This window comes from Pogona vitticeps, chromosome 6 (genome assembly GCF_051106095.1).
Source record: "Pogona vitticeps strain Pit_001003342236 chromosome 6, PviZW2.1, whole genome shotgun sequence".
Taxonomy (NCBI): domain Eukaryota; kingdom Metazoa; phylum Chordata; class Lepidosauria; order Squamata; family Agamidae; genus Pogona; species Pogona vitticeps.
This window is the reverse complement of record NC_135788.1, coordinates 69,954,942-69,976,779: the sequence shown is the minus strand read 5'-3', so window position 1 is coordinate 69,976,779 and position 21,838 is coordinate 69,954,942. Positions and strand designations below refer to the sequence as shown.

The following is a 21,838-nucleotide window of genomic DNA, read 5'->3' as shown; positions in this document are numbered from 1 at the left end:
CTTAAAGCTACCTCTAAATATACAGAATAAGTAGTACCCTGTTTCTTTCTCAGACTACTATACAATGAACTTTAGAAGCCTGTACTGTGTCTAGAAAATAGGAAAGAATGTGTATCTTACATTAATGAAATATAAGAATGAATATAATTTGCAAGCAGTCTGAAGCCATTGAAAAATGCTTAACACTTGCATTTGAAGCGTAGCTTCAAAGAAAATGAAAAATGTCATCATACTGCTGTCTCTTTTTTCCCTTTCTTGTGAGCATATATTCTAGGCCCACAAATGATAAACATAACTTCAGAGAATTCAAAACAATTGCATCTCAAATAATGATTCAACCTTATGAGAAGCTACAACTTTCTAGCATTGATGTCCAGTCCTAGGCAGGTTTAAGGAGAAATAAACCCACTGATTTTAATGTGACTGATTTCCTCTTTAGTATGTGTAACATTACAGTCCTAAGAATTTATTATGCTTGGCATTGACCAAATGAACTAAGAAACTACTTCTAACAGGTCTGTAGGAAGTGGGAGCTGGATTTTTTTTAAATTTTTTTTTATTTAGGAACAGGGATAGAGGGTACAAAAGAAAGAGGGGATAGGAAAGGAAAAATGGGAGCTGGATTTTGAGGACAATATACTCTTATTCCTTAAATGATACAACAAAATTCTGGACATATGGCAAATCTTCAAAACCTCTATTTGTTCTCTGCGCTTGAAGCAATTCTTTTGATTTTAGCCATGCAATATTTGAAGCCAATTTCTTTCTCTTCAAACGTGCATCTCATTTTTAGGCAATAAATGTTTTCTCACCCGCAATTCACTTAATGAGGTATCAGGATCCACTAAACTGCTTGTATCTCCACTTCCTCGTCTAGAGGAATTTCCACTTAGAGGAGTTATTGAATTCCGAGATGCTGGCTAAATAAAGACAGTAAGTGCATTAAAATTCCTACACATTTAATAACTTTTCTAAATAATTTCTGCGATTTATGTTTCCATATAGGAATAACTATTTCATAAAGGAAACTTCCAAGTTTACTTGTCAATCTTTTCAGGGAATGCAATAAAGTTTTTTAGTTTCTGTAGAGTTCAAGCCACCCATTCATTTGTGGTATTTTCAGGTTTCAACCCCACCTCCATGTGCTCAGCACACAGAGCTTCCAAAACAACAATCAAGATGTACAGGACCTCATAAAATGTAGACAAAGATGGTAAATTAATTTTAGTTTTGACATAGAATTATTTAAACTATATTCAGCAAATGTGTCATTCAGAGTATAATTAAGATCTTTTTAAATGGATAGTTATATTAGTTGGTAATCTCTTAAGCAAAAAGAATAAAAAGGTTTGTGGCATTTTGAAGACTAATAAGCTTCATCTGGCATAAGGGTTTGTAGAATAAATGTTTCTCAGTGAGTAAGGTGCAGTCCACAAATTTTTATGGCTAAATAAGCCTTGTTAGTTATTGAGGTACTGTAAAACTGTACATAGTAGGATCCCCCACTGAAACTGCAAATAGTTGCAAATTCTATATAAAACATGCAAGGAAGCAGGACAAAGGCCACATGTGGGTAGGACAAAGACTACAAGGCCCGGCTCTCATGGTAAACCACAAATATAGTGGATACGGATCCTATGGATACGGAGGTTGTACTGTACTGACTTTACTACAATTGCAATAATAAACAATGTGAGCATTCTTGATTCATGGAATATACTTGTATTTGTCCCAACGAAGACGTTTTAAAACTGTAGAATGCCTGCATGTTTAAAATTGCTCATAACCTGCGATGCACTGTTTTTTGTTTTTGTTTTTTGGTTTTTTTTAAAACTCACCCGAATATATACATCAGAATATGGTTTGTCATTCTTCTCTTCTAGCTGAAAAATAAAAGAAAATATTAATACAATGTATTTATATCAAACTTAGCAATTTCTCTGAGTTACAAACCTGAATTACCAAGAGCTGATTTTATGGATGTGACCACATAAGAACATTAGCAATTAGCAAATGTGACATGTTATTCAAACTATGTAAGATGAAAATCTTAATGAAAAATTTCTGAGACTTTATATATTTGAGTTCTCTCTAGAGATGTAAAATTTTTTTAAAAATCCATTTTTTCTGGAAAAAATGAATGGGAGGGGAGCTTTTTTCCAGGAAAAAAAACTGATATATATATATATATATATTTGGAAATTTTACATCTCCAACCCACTTACAACTGCATATATTGCCCTATAATCAGCAACAGTAATATAGGAAAGATGTGTAGGAATGGTTTGACCTGATTCATAAATTCTTTTAGTTGAATTTCTACAGTGCTTTTCACTGTGGCTTGCAGTTAGTTCATCGTAATCTACATACTACTAAGCATGCTTTTTTGTAAGAAACAAACCTTAAATAGTTTGCATTTTTGTATGTCAAAGCTAGTAGCATTACAAAATACTCATTACAACCTGATTCTTTATTATTTCAGTAAATTAGATCAGGATGCAACCAATTGAACAAGCATTTCCAGAATTTTTTGTGCAAAAATGTGGAACGGCCAAGTATAATCTGTACTCACAAGGAGGCTCATTTAATATATCAGAAATATATTAAAACATATACTGTAATATGAAATTATTCTTTGTAAAAGCAACAGTCCTGCAAAATAATTCCCTTATAAGGGATCAATACTTGCAAACACTGCCAGTATCTTTTCAGTTAGTTCATCGTAATCTACATACTACTAAGCATGCTTTTTTGTAAGAAACAAACCTTAAATAGTTTGCATTTTTGTATGTCAAAGCTAGTAGCATTACAAAATACTCATTACAACCTGATTCTTTATTATTTCAGTAAATTAGATCAGGATGCAACCAATTGAACAAGCATTTCCAGAATTTTTTGTGCAAAAATGTGGAACGGCCAAGTATAATCTGTACTCACAAGGAGGCTCATTTAATATATCAGAAATATATTAAAACATATACTGTAATATGAAATTATTCTTTGTAAAAGCAACAGTCCTGCAAAATAATTCCCTTATAAGGGATCAATACTTGCAAACACTGCCAGTATCTTTTCTGTAAGTTCCATTGACACACCAATTGGAATATGGGTTCTCTAGACTTCCCTCCTCCACTCCAGAAAAACTTCTTAGTGATAATTCTGAAATACTGGTTAACTGTGTCTTTATCACATGTCGGAAGAGATAAATAATGAAGATTTGATGTGCACCATTTTCAGTGTAGTGTTTCCTTATAGATCTCAGGATATCCAAACAAAAACAAAACTTTTTAAAAAGACCAAAAACATAGTAGCACGTTAAAGCTGATGTATTACAATGTGGCTTTTTTTATAAATACATCTTGTTAAGTGGATCTGCATCTCAAGAGTATCAGTTGTATTGATAAAGTTACCAATGAGACTATTGCCATGAAGCACCTGCATGGTTCACCAAGACACACAATTCAATGTCTATAAAAGTCTATTTTGGACATTGTTAACTACTTCAAACTATAAGTACACACACGAAATAGCAAGAAACATCTTGAATTCACTCCATAACATTCTTAATCAAAAATTCAAATTGTTTTAGAAATATTACCAAAGTACCAGATAAGCTAGCAATTATTTTTGGCAGGACACAGACAATTTTTTTAATTTTTCTAAATCCAAAATTTTCTCATACATTTTAGATACCATTAGAATTCCACCTTCAGTTCTTCAAGTCCAATGCTTACAGCTGAGAGACTGTTAATACACAATTAGATGTACTGAGCCTTGGCTTGTTATAAAAAAATGAACACTTAATGTCCTGTATGTTTCTTGTAAGATGTTGCTATTTACCAACTGACCTCCTGAATTGATGCTTGTGATCAAAATCTGAGGTTTTAGTAAGCAATAAGGTGAACAATATTATAAATTCTTAAGGAAATGCTTTATATATTACACAAATGGATTTCTGAAAACCAAACTAAACCGAACTAAAGTCTAATAGCATCGTAAAGACTACTAAGCCTTATTTGGCTTAAGCTTCATCAGAAGTTGGGCACTGTAATCCAAACACATTTTAAGGTGTTGTTTTTTTCTGCAAAACCCTAATAAAGCCATGCTCCAATATCTTTCCAGTGAGAGCTTACATAATAAAATTAAGGCAACAAATACCAAGATAAAAGGGTTTGATCTGTTTGCAATGGTGGTCATAGATATTATTTACTTTGAGTCTGGGGTTTGTTTTTTAATGGATCTGTCGGTGTCTGTTGTTGCAATATGTCGCTTTTTCTTTCTCAAAAACAGCCTAAAAGATAAGTTATAGTAAAAAAAAACTCCCTGAAATGACTAAATTATTTTTAGAGGAAATAATCCTGCTTACAACTTCTTTGAACTGTTGCCGTCTGACAGAAGATACAGAACAATTAAGACTCGGACTACACGTTTTCTGAATAGTTTTTATCCCTGAGCTATAATGGCACTTAATAATGAACTTAAAGACCACCAGTAGTGAATAGTTGGGCAGTTTTACTTAGCCTGTGATGTAGACGTTTGTATTTTTCAGTGGAGGGATTTTTAGTGAGTGCGGAGGGTTTGGGGATTTTTTTATGTGTGTGCATGTGGGTCTGGTCTCTGGGTGTCTGTGTGAATTTCGTTGTATGTGTATACTATGTATAGACTTACAAAGACAATAAATTTATTTGAATTTTGAATTTGTTACATTAAAAAAATAATGACATTACAAGTTATATTTTTTGAAAATACTGTTATTATGATATTGCCCACCTCAAAATAGTGTTTTACAGGTAATGAATGTCATTATTGGCAACATACTCTTTCTGAGTTCAACTCCACCTAGAGAGGATTACATATTGAAGCCTTTTGTATATATCTACCATTAATTTATCCATGGAATTATATTTGCTCCCTGGTTATTAATTCGCAAGACAAGTAGTAAAATGACTGGAATCCTAGTGGTATTCATGTAAGGTTTGTGTAACATGCTGCACCTAATTAATGAGCTGCCAGGGCACATCTCAGTTCTGCAATTAGATGAATGACCAGGCACCCACAACACAAAATTCGAGGAGGAGGAAGGAGAATGAGAGAAAGAACTAGGCTTCTTAGAGGCTCAGGAGAGGACTGCAGAATCATGTTTCTTTTCCTCGCTGACTGTCCTGTTGCACAGATATGCCCTACCAATCTTGCCTTAAATATCACTAAAAGATTGCAACATTAATCTCAATCATAGGTGGTTATCATGATTCACAATTATGTACAATACACACATACACAATCTTCCATGCTATTGAGTCATGAAATATTGACTGAAATCTTGTTGTGCTATAACACAAAATTCATAATTTTTGGAGGAAAATTGCCTCAAATTAAGAAACTTCCATAGGCATTGCCATCTGTTCATGTCAAGTCGCATGACTCTGCATGATAATCCTTACAGAGATATCTTAACTAGAGACAGTTAATTTTCAAAACATTATACCTGTTGCAATAAAGGACAACAAGATTTGAGTTGTGATTTACAAAGGGTTTATGAGCTGTATCTCAATGAAACAATCTGTATTCAATGTCTGAATGAAAACCTTAAATGCCTACATGCAAACTATAGAGCAATATGATCGAGTTAACAGGAAAAAACTCCTTTACAGTATCTCAAACCCATATACAGGTGACTGTGTCTTTAAAAAAAAAAAAGGTAAAATACAAAAACATAGCCATGCAAGTGAGATTTCATAATTCAGACTTTTGCAACAAAACACACTGCACAATTATTTGTGTTACTAAAACAGCAAACATGACTAGAATGATAGTGCACTACCCACGACTTCACATACACCAGCAGCAAAATACCAAGCAAACTCACACTGTTCATATCTGGTATGCTGACATCATCCAAGTCAGAAACAATGCTTCCCCTACGATTAGAACGGCTAAAATAATCAGCTGCAGTTTCACTATGATCAGAAAAGTCAGATGACTTCAATGACAAACACAACATATGGACAGAAAAATGACAGAATAAAATATTTCAGAAAACACAATGTAATTTGTGTTATTTTTTGTTTGTTTGATGGACACGGTCTTAAAAAAAAAAACAAGTTCACAGTAATCAAGAAACAGCCACCAGCCCAAAAAATGCAGTTGAAGATCCAAAATGAAAATGTGGAACACTCAACAAAATAAAGTATCTTAGAATCCTACTAAATGAACAACGTAAGTGCAATATAAGTTGGAACAGACGTGACTCAGAGCAGATCCCTTAAGATAAAAAAATGTGATTCAAAGCAAAAAGTAAAACTCGTTTTGAAAACATGCATTATACACTGTATTTTCAGTTCTATTGTGCAGCATGGACTCATGAAAAAAGATAAAGGCACTTGAACTTTGGATTTATCACACAAAGTTATTGGATTAAGAAAGAATGACAAATGAATAATCACAAAGAAATCATAAAATTTATAACATGCAAAAACCCCTAAAATAAGTAAAATACAGATTGATCATAATTCTACTGGAATTTTGTTTTGGAATAAATGGCATCCTATATGCCAGGGTGCCAAACTGCAGCTAATTAAAAAGGTACTAGCTGAATGCCTGGCATATGATCCAATATCTTGTTAATTATCTAAAATTTGCCACTCCTGAGGGAGGGAGGGAGTAGTTTATGTATTTACAGTCATGGCCAAAAATATTGGCACCCTTGCAATTCTATGAGAAAATGCAACACTTCTCTCAGAAAACTGTTGCAGTTGCAAATGTTTTGGTACTCACATGTTCATTTCTTTGGTCTGCATTGGAACAACACATAAAACAGAGAAGAAAAGTCCAATCTGATACAATCTCACACAGAAACCCAAAAATGCACTGAACAAAATTATTGGCACCCTGTCTAAACTGTAAGAAATAATTGCTTTTCAAGCATGTGATGCTCCTTTAATTTGTATTTAGACACACCTGTCACAAGTAAGAGGTGTGGACAATATAGTAATCACACTTGCAACCAGTTAAGATGGAGAAAAGTTGGCTCAACCTTTGTGTTGTGTGTGACACTGAGCGTGGAGAAAAGAATGAAGTGTAAAGAGTTGTCTGTGGATTTGAGAGAAAAAATTGTGGAAAAACATCGACAATCTCAAGGCTACAAGGTCATCTCCAGAGATCTTAATGTTCCCGTGTCCACTGTGCACAATATCATCAAGAGGTATACAGCCCATAGCACTGTAGCTAACCTCCCTGGATGTGGACGGAAGAGCAAAATTACTGAAAAATTACAACAGTTGTTTGAATGGTGGATACAGAACCCAGGTTAACTTCCAAACAAATTCAAGCTGATCTGCAGACACAGGGTACAACAGTGTCAGCTCGCACTATCCTTCGCCATCTGAATGAAAAGGGACACTATGGAAGGAGACCCAGGAAGACACCACTGCTGACACAAAGGCATAAAAAAGCAATGGAGTATGCCAAAACTTACTGTATGTGCCAAAACCACAGTCTTCCTAGGAGAACATACTGTGGACAGATGAGACAAAAGTAGAGCTTTTTAGTACAGGACATCATGACACTGTTTACAGAAAAAGAAATGAGGCATTCAAAGAAAAGAACACAGTCCCTACAGTCAAACACAGTGGAGGTTCAAAGATGTTTTGGGGTTGCTTTGCTGCTTCTGGCGCTGGATGCCTTGACTGTTTGAATGGTATCATGAAATCTGATGATTACCAAAGAATTTGGGGAGGCAACGTAGTGGCCAGGGTCAGAAAGCTGTGTCTCCACCAGAGGTCATGGGTCTTCCAGCAGGACAATGACCCGAAACACACTCCAAAAAGCACTCAGAAATGGTTACAAAACACTGGAGAGTTCTGAAATAGCCAGCAATGAGTCCAGAACTAAATCCCATAGAACACCTGTAGAGAGATTTCAAAACAGCAGTAGGGAGAAGGCATCCTTCAAATCTGAAAGCCCTGGAGCAGTATGCCAAAGAAGAGTGGTCCAAAATTCCAGTAGAGAGGTGTAAGAAACTCATTCATGGTTACAGGAAGTGATTGCTTTCAGATCTTTTTTCCAAAGGGGGTGCTACCAAATATTAAGATAAGAGTGCCAATAATTTTGGCTAGTGCATTTTTGGGTTTCTGTGTGGAATTGTATCAGATTTGATTTTTCTTCCCTGTCTTTTTGTGTTGTTCAAACGGAAACCAAAGAAATGAACATGTAAGTACCAAAACATTTGCAACTGCAACAATTTTTGGAGAGAAGGGTTGCATTTTCTGACAGAATTGCAAGGGTGCAAATATTTTTTGGCCATGACTGTATTTAATTTGTATACTGCCCCTTAGTGCAATGTACAATTCTGTAAAATCTCCCTAAGATTCTGGCCTTTGTTAAAATGATCATAGAAGGTAAATTTATGGGGAAAACATGAAAAGGAAGAGAATTCCTTGGATTAAATAAAACTTTAGAGACCGGTTTTGATGCAATTCAGTATCATTATTTAAGGGCATTTTCTTAAGTTCTTTCTTCCTGTGGACTTCTGTGCTCTTCGGGATAGTAGGACTTTGAAATGAAAATCAATTTATCGCAATTACCAACTTTTGCAACATCACAGGAATCACTGCAATCTCATATATTTGCTAGACTACCTGACATGGTTTCAAACACATATATATTCATCAGGATAACTGCATTAAGGACTCTGATAGTACTGCCTTCATTATTTTTCAATCTAATCAGTTTTCAGATGTTTCAAAGGAACACAAAAGGATACTGTTATGAAATTTGCCACTTGATATAAAGCTAAACAAACCAACCAAAGCAATAGACTTTTGCCCCTCTTTGGCATTAAACCCCTCAATTTACACAGCCATTAAATACACATTGATATTTCTACACGGCTTTCTCTCAGTCTCTTTTTGGACTGAAGACTAGTATAAATTATTCATTCTTAAGCCATTAAACAGTCAGGTACTCTAGTCTCTGAAGGGCTCTCTCTATTAAACAGGTGGGAGTACAAGGTTCTCCAGATGTTGGACTGTAACTCACAACAGCCCTAGCCAGTGTAACTAATGGTAAAAATTATGGGAGTCTGTCTGCCATTTGGAATGTTCCTTATTCCTGCTTTACCAGGCTTTAGAACACATCCCTTGCCCAAAGCAGGAAAACAGAAAATATATCTCTCATTGAGCCGACACACCTCATGGTGCAGTGGTTAAAGGATAGTACTGCAGTAAAGACTCTGCTCACGACCAGAGTTCAATCCCGGCTCAAGGATGACTCCATCTTTCCCAGGTCAGTAAACTGAGTACCCAGTTTGGGGGTGGGGAGGCAATGTGTAGCCTGCATAATTGTAAACCATCCAGAGAGTGCTATAAGCACTACAGATCAGTATATAACCAACACACTTTTATGCTTAGATCTACAGCATGTCAAATGGTCACAGTCAATAGAATTTGAATGTTTCAGATTAGGGCCAATGGTGAAAATTCCACTGATGTAATAAAAAGAATGATGCTTAAACAAAGATTCTAAAATTACTCCTTAGGCCAAATGTTAAATGTTTAAAACAATTAAATTATAAGTTAGCACCTTTGTTCTTCCAACTCCCAGACTTGCCAGTAGAACAGTAGAACCAGTATTACTATATGTGGATGACAGTAATACTTTCTAGAATACCTATTGAGCTGAGGAAGGCTTTGAGAAAGCTCTCCTCTTATTGTGAAGATGAATCCCTGAGAATTAATTTCCAGAAAACCAAGATACAGTGGTGCCTCGCTTAGCAATTGTTCCGTTTAACGACGAAATCGCTTAGCGATGACTTCTTCCGGAGCGTTTTTGCGGTTCATTTAAAAATGGTCCCTATGGGCAATTTTCACTTAGCGATGGTTGGGCCCATGCTTTGCATAGCGATTAAATTTTGGGTCCCCTGTTTCGCTTAACGATGGTTTAAACAGCCTCATGTTTGCTGTTTTTTAAATGTTTTCCTGTTATTTATAAAGTTAGAGTTTACTGTTTAAAATGTTTGAAATCATAAAGTGCACTTAATAAACCCTTTGTTAACCAAATTTGACTTTGTTCTGACTCTTTTTTAATTTATTGTTGTATTCTTTTTCTCCCATTGAGATGCACTGAATAAGTTTCAATGCATTTCAATTGGGGAACCGCGTTTCGCTTAGCGATGTTTCCTATGGCGATTTTCGCTTAAGGACGGCAATTTGTTCCTATTGGAACGGATTATCCGGTTTTCAATGCATTTCAATGGGAAACCATGTTTCGCTTAGCAATGAAATCGCTTAGCAGCGAATTAACATCGCTAAGCAAAGCACCACTGTAGTTGCCTTTGGGCATAGAGCAAAATAGAGAGTATGGTCAATAAACAGAAACTGTACTGAGCAGGTAAAAATCTTTAAATATCTTGGGGTAGTTCTACAAACATCGGGCTCTAGGCTTCAACCTGCAGACCAAGGAGAAAGATCAGCAAACAGCATAGTAAAATTTCACTACTCTCAAGGGGGGTCATTTGTTCCAGCAGCGCTAAAACTCTATAAGGCAAGATATTATTCCAACTGTTATATGGGTATTCTTAGGGTCAGTCAGTGAACATTTTGCACCTAAGGAAAGGGTACAATCCAAATTTTTAAGAACTATTTTACAGGTCCCCAGATGTCTCAAATGCCAGGACAACACTGGAGACAGGATGCCTAAAAGCAGAAGCCTGGATTAGCATCCTGTCTATAAACACATGGTTAAAGGCCTATTTATCCTGCAAGGGCTGCTTCCCCTGATATTCATTGGTCATTTCCAATCGAACTGCGACAGATCTGTTCAGAGCTATATGATGAAAACTGGTGTCGATCCCCATGCCCTTTTATTATATGGATTAGACCAGGCAAAAAAAACCTGTTAAGCAGAGAATTGAGGATACTGAGCACCAATCAGATCTTTCCAGCCAACAAAACACTATGGCAAGGACCTATATTAAAAATGTTATAGAACCAGCTAATTATCTAACATAACTGGAACTAAAAGGGTTTAGGAGAGCTTTTACGTTGGCAAGGTGTGCTGCCCTCCCCTCTGCTATGCTTGAAGAGAAGTACAAGAATGCTGAGAGGCTGTGTTCCTGCCCCCTTGGTGAGGTAGAGTGAATGGAGCATGTTTTTCCGCTGCCCACATTATGCAGAAGCAATAATCAGATTACTACCCCATTGACTGAAAACATCCTTGGACGATCAGAGAAAACTAGACTTCAGTATCTCCTCTCGGACAGGGATAGCAAGCTATCATTCAAGGTAGTTGGGTTCTATCTGCCGATTCTCAGGTTTCAGAAATTTCTCTATACTTGACTCTGGTATTGGTATGGAGGGCTTTGAATCGCTTGTATATTTGTTTGTTTTATGTCTTATGTTTCAGCATCACAATAATCCATGTTTATGCACCAATCACCAGTGCTGAGGAGACTAAAATTGACCAATTCTATGAAGACTTAAAACAACTTCTAAAACTGACACCAAAGAAAGATGTTCTTTCGTGATTTATCTATAAGATATTATATTCATTTATGTTAGAAAATCATATTTCAAGCTATCAGACCAACACATGCACGTATTTCTGAGCTGCCAGGTGACAAGTATCATGCAACAACTTAAGGGATAATAAAACAGAATAAAACTATTTCAAAACTGATGTGTGCACAAAGGGTGAGTAGTGAGAATTAGACCTGTGAAAATTCATGAGCTACAGTTGGTAAACTTACAACACACTAATATAGGTCATTACAAACATGCAACCCCTGCTCACCACACTTTCCCTCCGGCCCCGAACTGCACGATCAGAGGATGCAATGCTCCCTGATTCATCATATGAGAACTATAAGATTCAAAACAAGTAATTAACTCTATCATTATTATAAATATTTGATTGGATCATGATTTACCAAACTCAGTGTGGATTACATACTAAAATACTTAAGTCAATACAACAAATTAAAAAATAATATCCCATATTTTCTTCACAACAGCACTACTGCTAGCAAAACACCCATTATCAAGAAGGATGGGCTCCAGGTAGGTGTAGATTTTTATAGCACAAGGGCCTAAGAGGGAATGAAGTATATACCTCTATCTGGTCTATAAAGAGATACATTAAAGGCACAGAAGTGCACACACAAAGTCAAAGTGCTAAACATATTGGCTGAAATTCTGTTGCTTAATGCAGTAAATTGCATGAAAGTAGGCACACTGAATCAATGTTAATTTGGTGAATCAACTCTTCCATAGCCTCCACTGATTTAAATGGGCCTACTCTAATTACAGCATACTTTAATATAGGTAAAGGTTCCCCTTGAAAATTTGTCGTCATGTCTGACCCTGGGGGCGGTAATCTTCCTCGTTTCCAAGCCGTAGAGCCAGCATTTGTCTGTAGACAGTTTCCGTGGTCACGTGGCCAGCCGACTAGACATGGAAAGCCACTACCTTCCCACCATGGTGGTACCTATTTATCTACTCGAATTTTTACATGCTTTTGAACTGCTAGGTTGGCAGGAGCTGGAACACGCGACGGGAGCTCACTCCGCCACGTTGATTCAAACTGCTGATCTTTCAACCTTGCAGCCCAGAGGCTTTGCAGTTTAACCCACAACGCCACCACGTCCCTTACTTTAATATAGTAAGTGTCAACTAGAGTAGGCCTATTTGAATCAATGGAACCTACAAAAGAGATGACTCACCAAAATCCTACTGATTAAATGGGCCTATTCTAGAGTAACTAACTATGCTAAGCAACCAGATTTCAATCAACATCGGGGTAAATGGCAGATGTCCCACTGCAGTATCATTTTCACACAAGGAAAGTATTAATTTACATGAGAAAAGTAGAGAGGCTCATTTGGGGACACAATGGCTAACCTACTTTTAAATCTAATCCTAAGTAATACCATAATGTGTGATACCAAGAATCAAACTTGCTATTGCGTACACAGCCTCCAACTGGATTTTGTTTCTTCATCACATGAAGGAAGGATGGGTAATTTCTAGAGGTCTGTGGATACAACACATACTAACTACCCCTAGACCTTAGAGGGGAGTTTATTTATTTACTTAATTTATAACCTGGCCATCTAAGCTGAAGTCTACTCTGGGCGGAGTTTCTGCCCTCCCATCAGTCCCAGAACAGTCTTTAAAGTAGCAGATTTTTTTAACAAAAATTAAAAATATAGGGGTATCTGGGGTGGGAGAGGGGATAGGTTGCTCCAAAACAAAACAGAATTGCTACTCGCTGTCTCTAGAGGAAAGTAAGAGTGCTGGGGTTGATTTGGGGCCAAGGTAGACCACATGCAGTCCACTGACTGCTTGTCAACCACTCTGCATTGCATTTACCTTCCCTGATATAATGCCCTCCAGATGGGTTCTACTACACCTCCCAATATCCCCAGTAATTGCACTCACTGGGGATGATGACAGTTATACTGTATCACATAAGAGAGGCCCAGATTAGTGGGAGGCAGTGTAGTACTCTATTATCAAGGAATCTTAGGAACTGCCTTTTGACTGGGTGCTATGTTTATGTGGAAAGTCATCAAAGATAATCATATTTCCTACTAGTTTTTACAGTCTTCCATAAAGTAAATTAGGACTCTATGGTTCATGCATTTATTGAAGGTACTCATTCACATGAATTATTAAATAGAAAAACATTAGTAAAAATTTTAAAAAAACTTGAAGACATGCCGAAAATCTCTCACCACTGGACTACTTCTTGTTGAACTTGTTCTTGAAGAATAACTATATTCAGAAGGCTAAAAGCAAAGTAGGAAAAATGGGGGGTGGAAATATTGGGAGGTTTTTGTTACTCATCTTCACAGGAAATATATCTTGTAAAATGCAAAACAAAAGCCTTGCAGACTTACAGTACGACTACTATATGACACATATGATCCTTCACCATATAAAGATGCCTAAAAAACAGAAAGCAGTGTTTGTAATTAGAGTATAAATGAACAAAGGAAATCAAGCACCCCATAAGATAAACTTGGTGGGCGATCATGCAATCTATTTGAATACAGATGCCAAGGAATCTAGAGAGAAAGAAGAACAGGATGGAGAAAAAGGTAAAATGGCATATTGGAAAATGGAGCAAAGCCCTATTCAAGTGATCAAACCTTTGGGGCAAACAATTTGTCTGCCCACAGCATCCTGCAGGACAAGGAGCAGAGAAGAGAGAAGTGTATTAAAAGGAAAAAGGTTCATCCTGTCCATCTTAAACTAGGTCTCAATTCATTGCCAGCATGTGGCCGAACAGGTTCCTGACAAGACAGAACTTCTTTCTGAGATTTTTTTTAAAAAAAAAACTTCTCAAACCAGCAATTCAGCCTTACCTTCACCAAATGCAAATATTCAAGCCTTTTCCACACAACAAAATGCATGAGAGAAAGGTAACCAGACTGTAAACCTGAAAGTACAGCCCGTCTTTAATACAATGCCAAGAACAGGGGTCAGGGAACTTTTTTACCTTTTACCCCCCCCCCAAAAAATTTTTTTTATATAAGCCAACATTACTCCCTTGATTTGAAAGGAAGGAAATTATACAGTATTTGATGAAGCCACCCTTTTTCCCGCCTTAATTCAAGCCTTGCCTGTTCTTTTCATAGTTCTGAGTCAGTCTCTCACACACACGAACACACATCCACCCTCCCTCCACCCTTTTTTCCTGCCTTAATTCAAGCCTTGCCTGTTCCTTTTTTCATAGTTTTGAGTCAGCCTCTCTCTCTCTCTCTCTCTCTCTCTCTCTCTCTCTCACACACACACACACACACACACACACACCCTCCACCCTTTTTTCCTGCCTTAATTCAAGCCCTGTCTGTTCCTTGTTTCATAGTTTTGAGTCAGTCAGTCAGTCTCTCTCTCTCACACACACACACACATCCATCCACCCACCTACCATCCAACATCCATTTTCTCCATACATTTAAATAAGCTTGATGAAACCCTTGGTCTCTCGCACCTTCCTTCCCCTCGTTAATTTGATCCTTTCCCGCCTCCTGCTTGCATTGATTTCCGGAGGAAGCAATCATTCAAAGCCCTGGATTGGTTGCTGGGGCTATTCCACAGCTGTAGCCAATTAAGCTCTCTCTGAATGAACAGAGGATCTACAATTAAACTCTCTCTGAACGAACAGAGGATTTACAAGTGCCTGATGCAACCAGGAAGTAACAGGGAGAGGTGGGTTACAATTTGAGGTCTGGCTGCAGGGGTGGGGGTGGGAGGGAGGGGGGAGTGCTCTGCTCATTACCCCCAGGATTTTCACTTTTACCCCATTTGGGTTAATTTATCCCTGTTCCCCGGCTACTGGCCTAGAATATTTAAATATTTAATGTTTAGTAGAAATTAAATTCACAGTGTTTACCAATATTTTATGGATTAGATTATTCATTCTGACATCCAGTAATCATTCTATTTAAGAATAACTGCCAGCCACAGAACAATTATACATGCTAAAAAATTAAGTTTTCATTATATTTCAGTGCCAAAAATATTTACAATTACACAAAATAGTTGTGTATTCACTGCACTGTTTTTATTTTTTATAGTTCACCCACCTTCGAACACAGATGTTTAATCAAATTCAACCACCATACTAACGATCTATACTTAAATGAATCAAACATGTATTCCTTTGCTGAAAGACACTGAAAATTCTACAGCCTTTCCTTATGCTTCAATAAATAAACACACTGAACACATGACAGCAAGCACTAGCAAATGACTCATTTGCCATGCACTAATATCAAGACAGTTATTAACTTTAAACATTAAGTTTGGATTTTTAAGATGAATACTATAAATGTCATGCCACACTATAGAGGGCAGCAGAATTATAACAGAGGGGGGAAATAAGGTTTGGGCATGTGAATTTCTCACTTTGGTCAAAATTCTGCTTCAGTGTTCCACTAACACAATGGGAATGATGTCACCAGAAGCAGAAGCAGCATACCACCAATTAAAGGACTCCTGCTTCAATTCTGGGACAAATGCAACCAAAAGACTAAATTCCATTTTAGAGCAAACCAGCCAGCACAGACCCTTGCAGAAAGCATCTGCAAGACCCATCAGAGCATAGAAACATAACCCCCCTGACTTAGCCAAAACCCAAGCTGCAAAAACTCTGTACAGAAAACAAACAGAGCAGATCAGAAATGCACAGAGAACAAAGCCAAAAGCAAGGTAAGTATGCAGGTACCATTGCAAAAGCACAGAAAACAAACAGAGCAGATCAGAAATGCACAGAGAATAAAGGGACAAGGGCAGAAATGCACAGAAATCAAAGGAAAAGGAAGGGAAGCATTCAGGAACCATTGCAAACGCACAAAAAAAAAAAACAAAGCAGATCAGAAATACAGAGAACAAAGCAAAAAGCAAGGGAAACATGCAAGATACATCAAAAATGGAGGGGGGGAACCAAAAAAGCAACCAAACCCCCCAAGACCCTTCGGAAATGGGGGGAACCAAACAAACAAACCCCCAAGACCCATCAGAAATGAGAAAAAACACTCAAAAAAGCAACCAACCCCTCCCTCGGAAATGAAGGGGAAATAAAAACAAACAAAACCCCCAAGACCCATCAGAGCACAGAAACATAATCCCCCCAGCTGAAAGCCACACTGCAAAAATACCCACAATAGTTTTTTTAAAGTATAAAGCAGCACCTTACCTTAGCAGGCAGCCTCCTCGGATCACACACTCTCTAACTGCTGAGGCGAAAGAGCTACAAAGAAGCAAACTCGTCGCCACCTACAGTTAGCTATTTGAATTTCCCGCCCTTTTCCCCTGCCTTTTTGTGTTCACAAGTGGAAGCTCTGGTCGCAAGTCGAAGGAAAGTTTTGCGACCAGAGCTATTCGTTAAGTCAAAATGTTTATGGGTAAGGGCATTCGTAAATCGAAGCACTACTGTAGCAGCAATAGTTGCTGATAATGTCATTCCCATTATGATAGCAGAACTACATACCAGCATACTTGCCTTCCTGCCCCAACCCTCCTGAGAACTAATCAGTCTTAATGTGAGAACAGAATTGTCTATTATAGCCAGGATATGTTTGATTTCTGCTTTTTATTATTTTTATTATTATTATCTTCCTTCTGAAAAGAAAATAGAGCAATTCTATGACGAATGTTAGAAAGTCATAAAATGAATCTTAACATGTGCTATCCAGGTTTTGTTTCTATAGCTCTAAAACCCAGTATGTTTTAATGCAGCCCTCTACAGAAGGTAAAATGCAAGGCAATACAATGAGGCAAGGATCACATCCAGTGAGAACTCTCCATTCCATTGCCTTGAACTTATATAAAAATCAAGCAAGTAAATTATTTTATTTTACCATCATCCACACATAAGCTTCAGTTGTTAAATATATGCAGATTTCTTTTACAGGAAGGGTGGATGATGTGGCCCTCAGATGCTATTGGACCGCAACTCCCATAAACACCTGTCAATACAGCTGAAAAGTCACAAATGTGCAATCCAACACCATTTGAAAGAGCGCACTTTGCTCACCTGCTTTAGAGGCAAAAGAGGAGGCTGGATAGCAAAGTTGACTGTTTTACTTCTTGCATCTACAGGCTCTTCTACCAGGACTTCTTTTTTTATAGGCATTCTGCAACAGCTTCCTAGCCCTTAAAGCCTTCTAAATTCTGAGGCCCCCTTCCTCTAAAATTTATTATTTAGCTTTCTGATATTCACTGGCACAGTTTGTCACGTTCACAAAATCCTAAATAAATGTTTTCATCATCCTGTCTAATCTTGTGGTTCAATTCAGAACCAGGACTGGTGTGAACATTTTTGTGGACTGTAATCATAAGACGCTAAACATTTAATTTAGCTCAGGCAACTGATACTGAAGGCTTTAAAAATTGACAGATTTAACCATCTCATCTGTGTGTGCACCTTTGTCTTTCAAGACAATTTTCCAAATATTCTATCCTTATATACTCTTGCAAATTTAATACAGTGTTTGAACAAACTCAACATACAATGCTTTCAAGCCACAGTACGCTCAGAATGCAACATTAAAGCAGTCATGCAGATTTGAATACGAACCAAACTGGCACTTCTTATCAAACCAGTGTTTACATCTGGAGATGCCTATAGAGAAGAGTACTGTCCTTTAGTTAAAGAATCTTACAATTCTGAAATATAGACATTATATCACATTCTACTAACCCTGTAACTCTTAGTTGTTGCCAATGGATCACTGTACAGAGATGATGACTGTGACAAAAATAAGAAACCATATTACATCTGATGCTGTACATATGAACCACAATGTTCATAACACAAACACACACAGTACAAGGGTTAGCACTGAATAAAGTGACCGCATAATGCAAAAGGAATTAAAATAGATCCAAACTGGTAGGATGATAAAATAACCTGTAAAAATTTGCCCTTGGCATTTAATGAGCATATACTATCCAAAGGACTGCATTTTTTAACTGAATGCATTTTGAAGACAAACTACTTTAAAACAGTTCACCAATATTACAGAAATGTGTCAGCCTTATAGTTTTCCCACACAGGCAAATTCAAAACAGGCAGTCACATCAAAAAACATATGTGGATATAAGTCTGAAGTCATAAATACAGCATTCTTTCTAAGATATAATTCCTTCTAAGTCTAAGACACAAGAGAACACAAAATATTGGCCATTTGTTAAGCTGCACTACAACACAAAAACAGGCAAAGCTTTTTCTGTGATTGTGATGTTAGTTTTCATGCTCTAAGGTCATGATTAAGAAAGAGACTGCTCTGTAGAACAAGACATCCAAAAAACAGAAAAAAGAAAAATTTGCAAACCCGATGATAGCAGGTAGCCGATGGTTTACTATGTCTAAGACTGCTGTAATTTCGCCGATCATAGTAAAATCCACTCTGCCAAAACACATATGAAGTTGTAAAAGGTACTCAAACACAAAATCAAGGAGGACTAAAAATATTGATCTTTGCTCCATTATGCAAAACATGTGACAAATTATAATGCAGCACTAGCATATTAAGTCTGGCTGAGCTAGCAACTATCTCTGTATCAATATGTTCTGTATTACACAACCATTCCCACATGAAACATGCTTTCTAGGGGCAATACCTCTAACAAAATGACAATCAGTGTATCTTTCATATAAATTTGTAGCTACAACATTCACTTTTTCCCCCCGAAAAACTACCTGATGCTGACACAAACAGGAAGTATTTTCAGTATAGTTTAGTACAGCAGTCCCAAACCTTTTTGGGACCGTGGACCGGCTGAACCTCTGAGGAAGGCAGGGCACCCCCCTTGCGCTCTTCGGCGCATACATGCGCGCATGCGCTTTCGGACAAATGCACGAAGCAGTGGGGGAGCGCCTGCCCGCCAGCGCTGATGTGAGCACTCCCCCATCCCTTTGTGCATGGGCAAGAGCCCCTGCATATGCGCACCTACCCACCCCTTCATGTAGGTGCATGCATGAAGGGGTGGGGGAGCGCTCATGCTGGTGCTGACATTCGCACATGTGCGCCAAGCAGCTGTGCGTGCGGGGGGCAGGAAGTCTGTCTCCATGGGCTGGCACTGGGCCGTGGACCAGGGGTTGACGACCTCTGGTTTAGTACCTTTAAACAGTGACTTCTGTTCCATTATGGCTGTTAACTACATATTTAAAATTACATAGCTGAAAGCCAATGCAATACTGGTAGACTTTAAAGCACCTTCAAGCATTGTTTTGCAGGATCCACACAGAAAGGGAGAGTGAAGTAGAAGGCTAGCTACCCTGTTTCCCTGAAAATAAGACCTAACCTGAAAATAAGCCCTACTATGATTTTTCAGGGTGCTCATAATATAAGCCCTACCGCAAAAATAAGCCCTAGTTAAGTGAAACCCAACTCTCCACCATTGTGCAGCATTGTTAAGCAACCAGAAGAGGACATGATTGTATTTAAGTAAATGTAGATTGTTGTACATGAAAAAAAATAAAACATGCCCTGAAATTAAGCCCTAGTGCGTTTTTGGAGCAAAAAAGTAATATAAGACCCTGACTTATTTTTGGGGAAACACGGTAGTAGTACTAGCTTCTGGCAGCGGCTCAGGACTGTTGCAGACTTCTACTTGGGCACCAGCATGGTAGCAGCTGCTCCTCTTTGCACTCTCTTGCCTCTACAGAGCAGTAGGAACTGCTTACACAGAGACGTCTGGGACACCTCCTTGGTGAGTGTAGAGAAAATATCACCACTCATATAAGCAGGTGCTACCTCAATGTTAGATCCAGGCCCAAGAATTAAACTTCTTAAAAATTTTAAATAAAAACAATTCAATCTGGAATTTTCCAAAAGATTGCAGTAGCTGAAGCCTGCTGCAAGAGACGTAATAAGTGGCTATGCGTAGAAACAATTATCTTTAAAAATATGCTGAACATAAATGTTGTGAAAGTATGTACCAATGTTTTCTAGAAATCAAGACATATAAGCTGTGTTGCAATAAGTTACTGAAATAGTTTGAGATGTTTACTTCACTTCAAGTATCTGACCTTATATAGGCTGTTGTTCAATGGAATTTCAAGCACCCTTTATTGAGGGTCTTAATCAAGTAGATTCCTATGCCCACTCCACAGAACAAATATAAAACTAGAAAGATAACATTATTTCAATGTGTTCAACGTTAATATCAGCAAGTCAAAGTATTTCAGAAAAACCTTAATAACACACAGCAATGGAAGGAAATTTAACTTGTTCTTTTTTTTTTTTTGCTAGCATGCGCTATCCAGGTTCAATTGCATTTTACGATTTCTGAGTCTGATAGCTGTCATTGCACAATGCAGTCAGAATCTGCTCAAACACCAAGATTTCCTTCTGTTTGAAGAGGCATCTTAAACAGTCAATATACCAAGTGTATGGAGGGGGGGAGGTATTAACAAAACCACAAGGAAGATGAAACTACTGTAAACCCTATCTGAAATTACTAACCAACAGATCTTTATGAGAGCTAGAAGACTTCGTCCCGTCGTAAGAATCACTGTAAGTATGGCTCTGTTAAGCAAAAAATTGCAAAAATCATTACAAGCAAGGAGTGACGACATCCAAAGAAATTATTCTGTTGCACTATGCAATTACTTTAGCAAAACCCATTCCTTTTTTAAAATATTTTATTTTATATTAAAACTAAAATATAATTCTATAATTACTACATACAATACACATTGGACCCATGTCACCTTCAGCCTTGGAACTAGATGGTCAGAAGTATCAATTTATATCCCTTTTCACCCTGTACCTCTCCAAAAATACACTGATTCTTTTGCTGGCATATAGTCTTTCCCCTTCAAAAAAACAAGCTCCAAGTATACATTCCATACATCTTTAAAATCATTAGCCTTTACAATTACACTTCTTATTTTCATTTCACGTTAACTTATATCATTGTTTACTAAGCTCCACATTTCTTTATACCAGTCTTCAAGACTAATTTGTTTATCACTTTTCCAATTCTTTGCAAATATTAATCTTGCTACTGTAACCATTATAACAATTAACTCTTCCTGTTCTTTTTAAAGACCATCACTCTTAATTATATTTAGGAGAGTGTTAATTAGTGATATCTGAATATCATATCCAATAATTTATCTATTTTCTTTTTTAAAAAGTGCCCATTCTTTATTTTGCATGTTCACCACAAATGTAAATAACTTCCTTTTTCATTTTTGCAATGAGATGGTATTTTTTTTTTATTATATTCAATCTTACTGGAGTAAAATACTATCTTCATGCTACCTTATAACAATTTTCTTTTATCCTTATAGACATATTCTTCCTTATTCTTTGTGACCATAT

At 37.2% G+C, this 21,838-nt stretch overlaps 1 protein-coding gene across 14 annotated transcripts in view; it reads right to left on the bottom strand.

The window, feature by feature from the left end:
- Nucleotides 1-21,838, bottom strand: part of LRRFIP2 (LRR binding FLII interacting protein 2) — a 72,592-nt gene that overhangs the window by 25,514 nt on the left and 25,240 nt on the right. For 7 of the 14 annotated variants that reach the window (XM_020803418.3, XM_078377518.1, XM_078377520.1 and 4 more), the window contains exons 8-16: nucleotides 20,975-21,037; nucleotides 18,839-18,913; nucleotides 18,205-18,252; nucleotides 13,895-13,942; nucleotides 13,730-13,783; nucleotides 11,788-11,856; nucleotides 5,867-5,980; nucleotides 1,839-1,883; nucleotides 813-920 (exon numbers count right to left, since the gene is read on the bottom strand). In XM_020803418.3, coding sequence (XP_020659077.3) covers nucleotides 813-920; nucleotides 1,839-1,883; nucleotides 5,867-5,980; nucleotides 11,788-11,856; nucleotides 13,730-13,783; nucleotides 13,895-13,942; nucleotides 18,205-18,252; nucleotides 18,839-18,913; nucleotides 20,975-21,037 — 624 coding nt within the window. The remainder of the gene's footprint in view (nucleotides 1-812; nucleotides 921-1,838; nucleotides 1,884-5,866; nucleotides 5,981-11,787; nucleotides 11,857-13,729; nucleotides 13,784-13,894; nucleotides 13,943-18,204; nucleotides 18,253-18,838; nucleotides 18,914-20,974; nucleotides 21,038-21,838) is intronic. The other 7 variants (XM_020803425.3, XM_073003816.2, XM_020803427.3 and 4 more) reach the window with 2 other exon arrangements.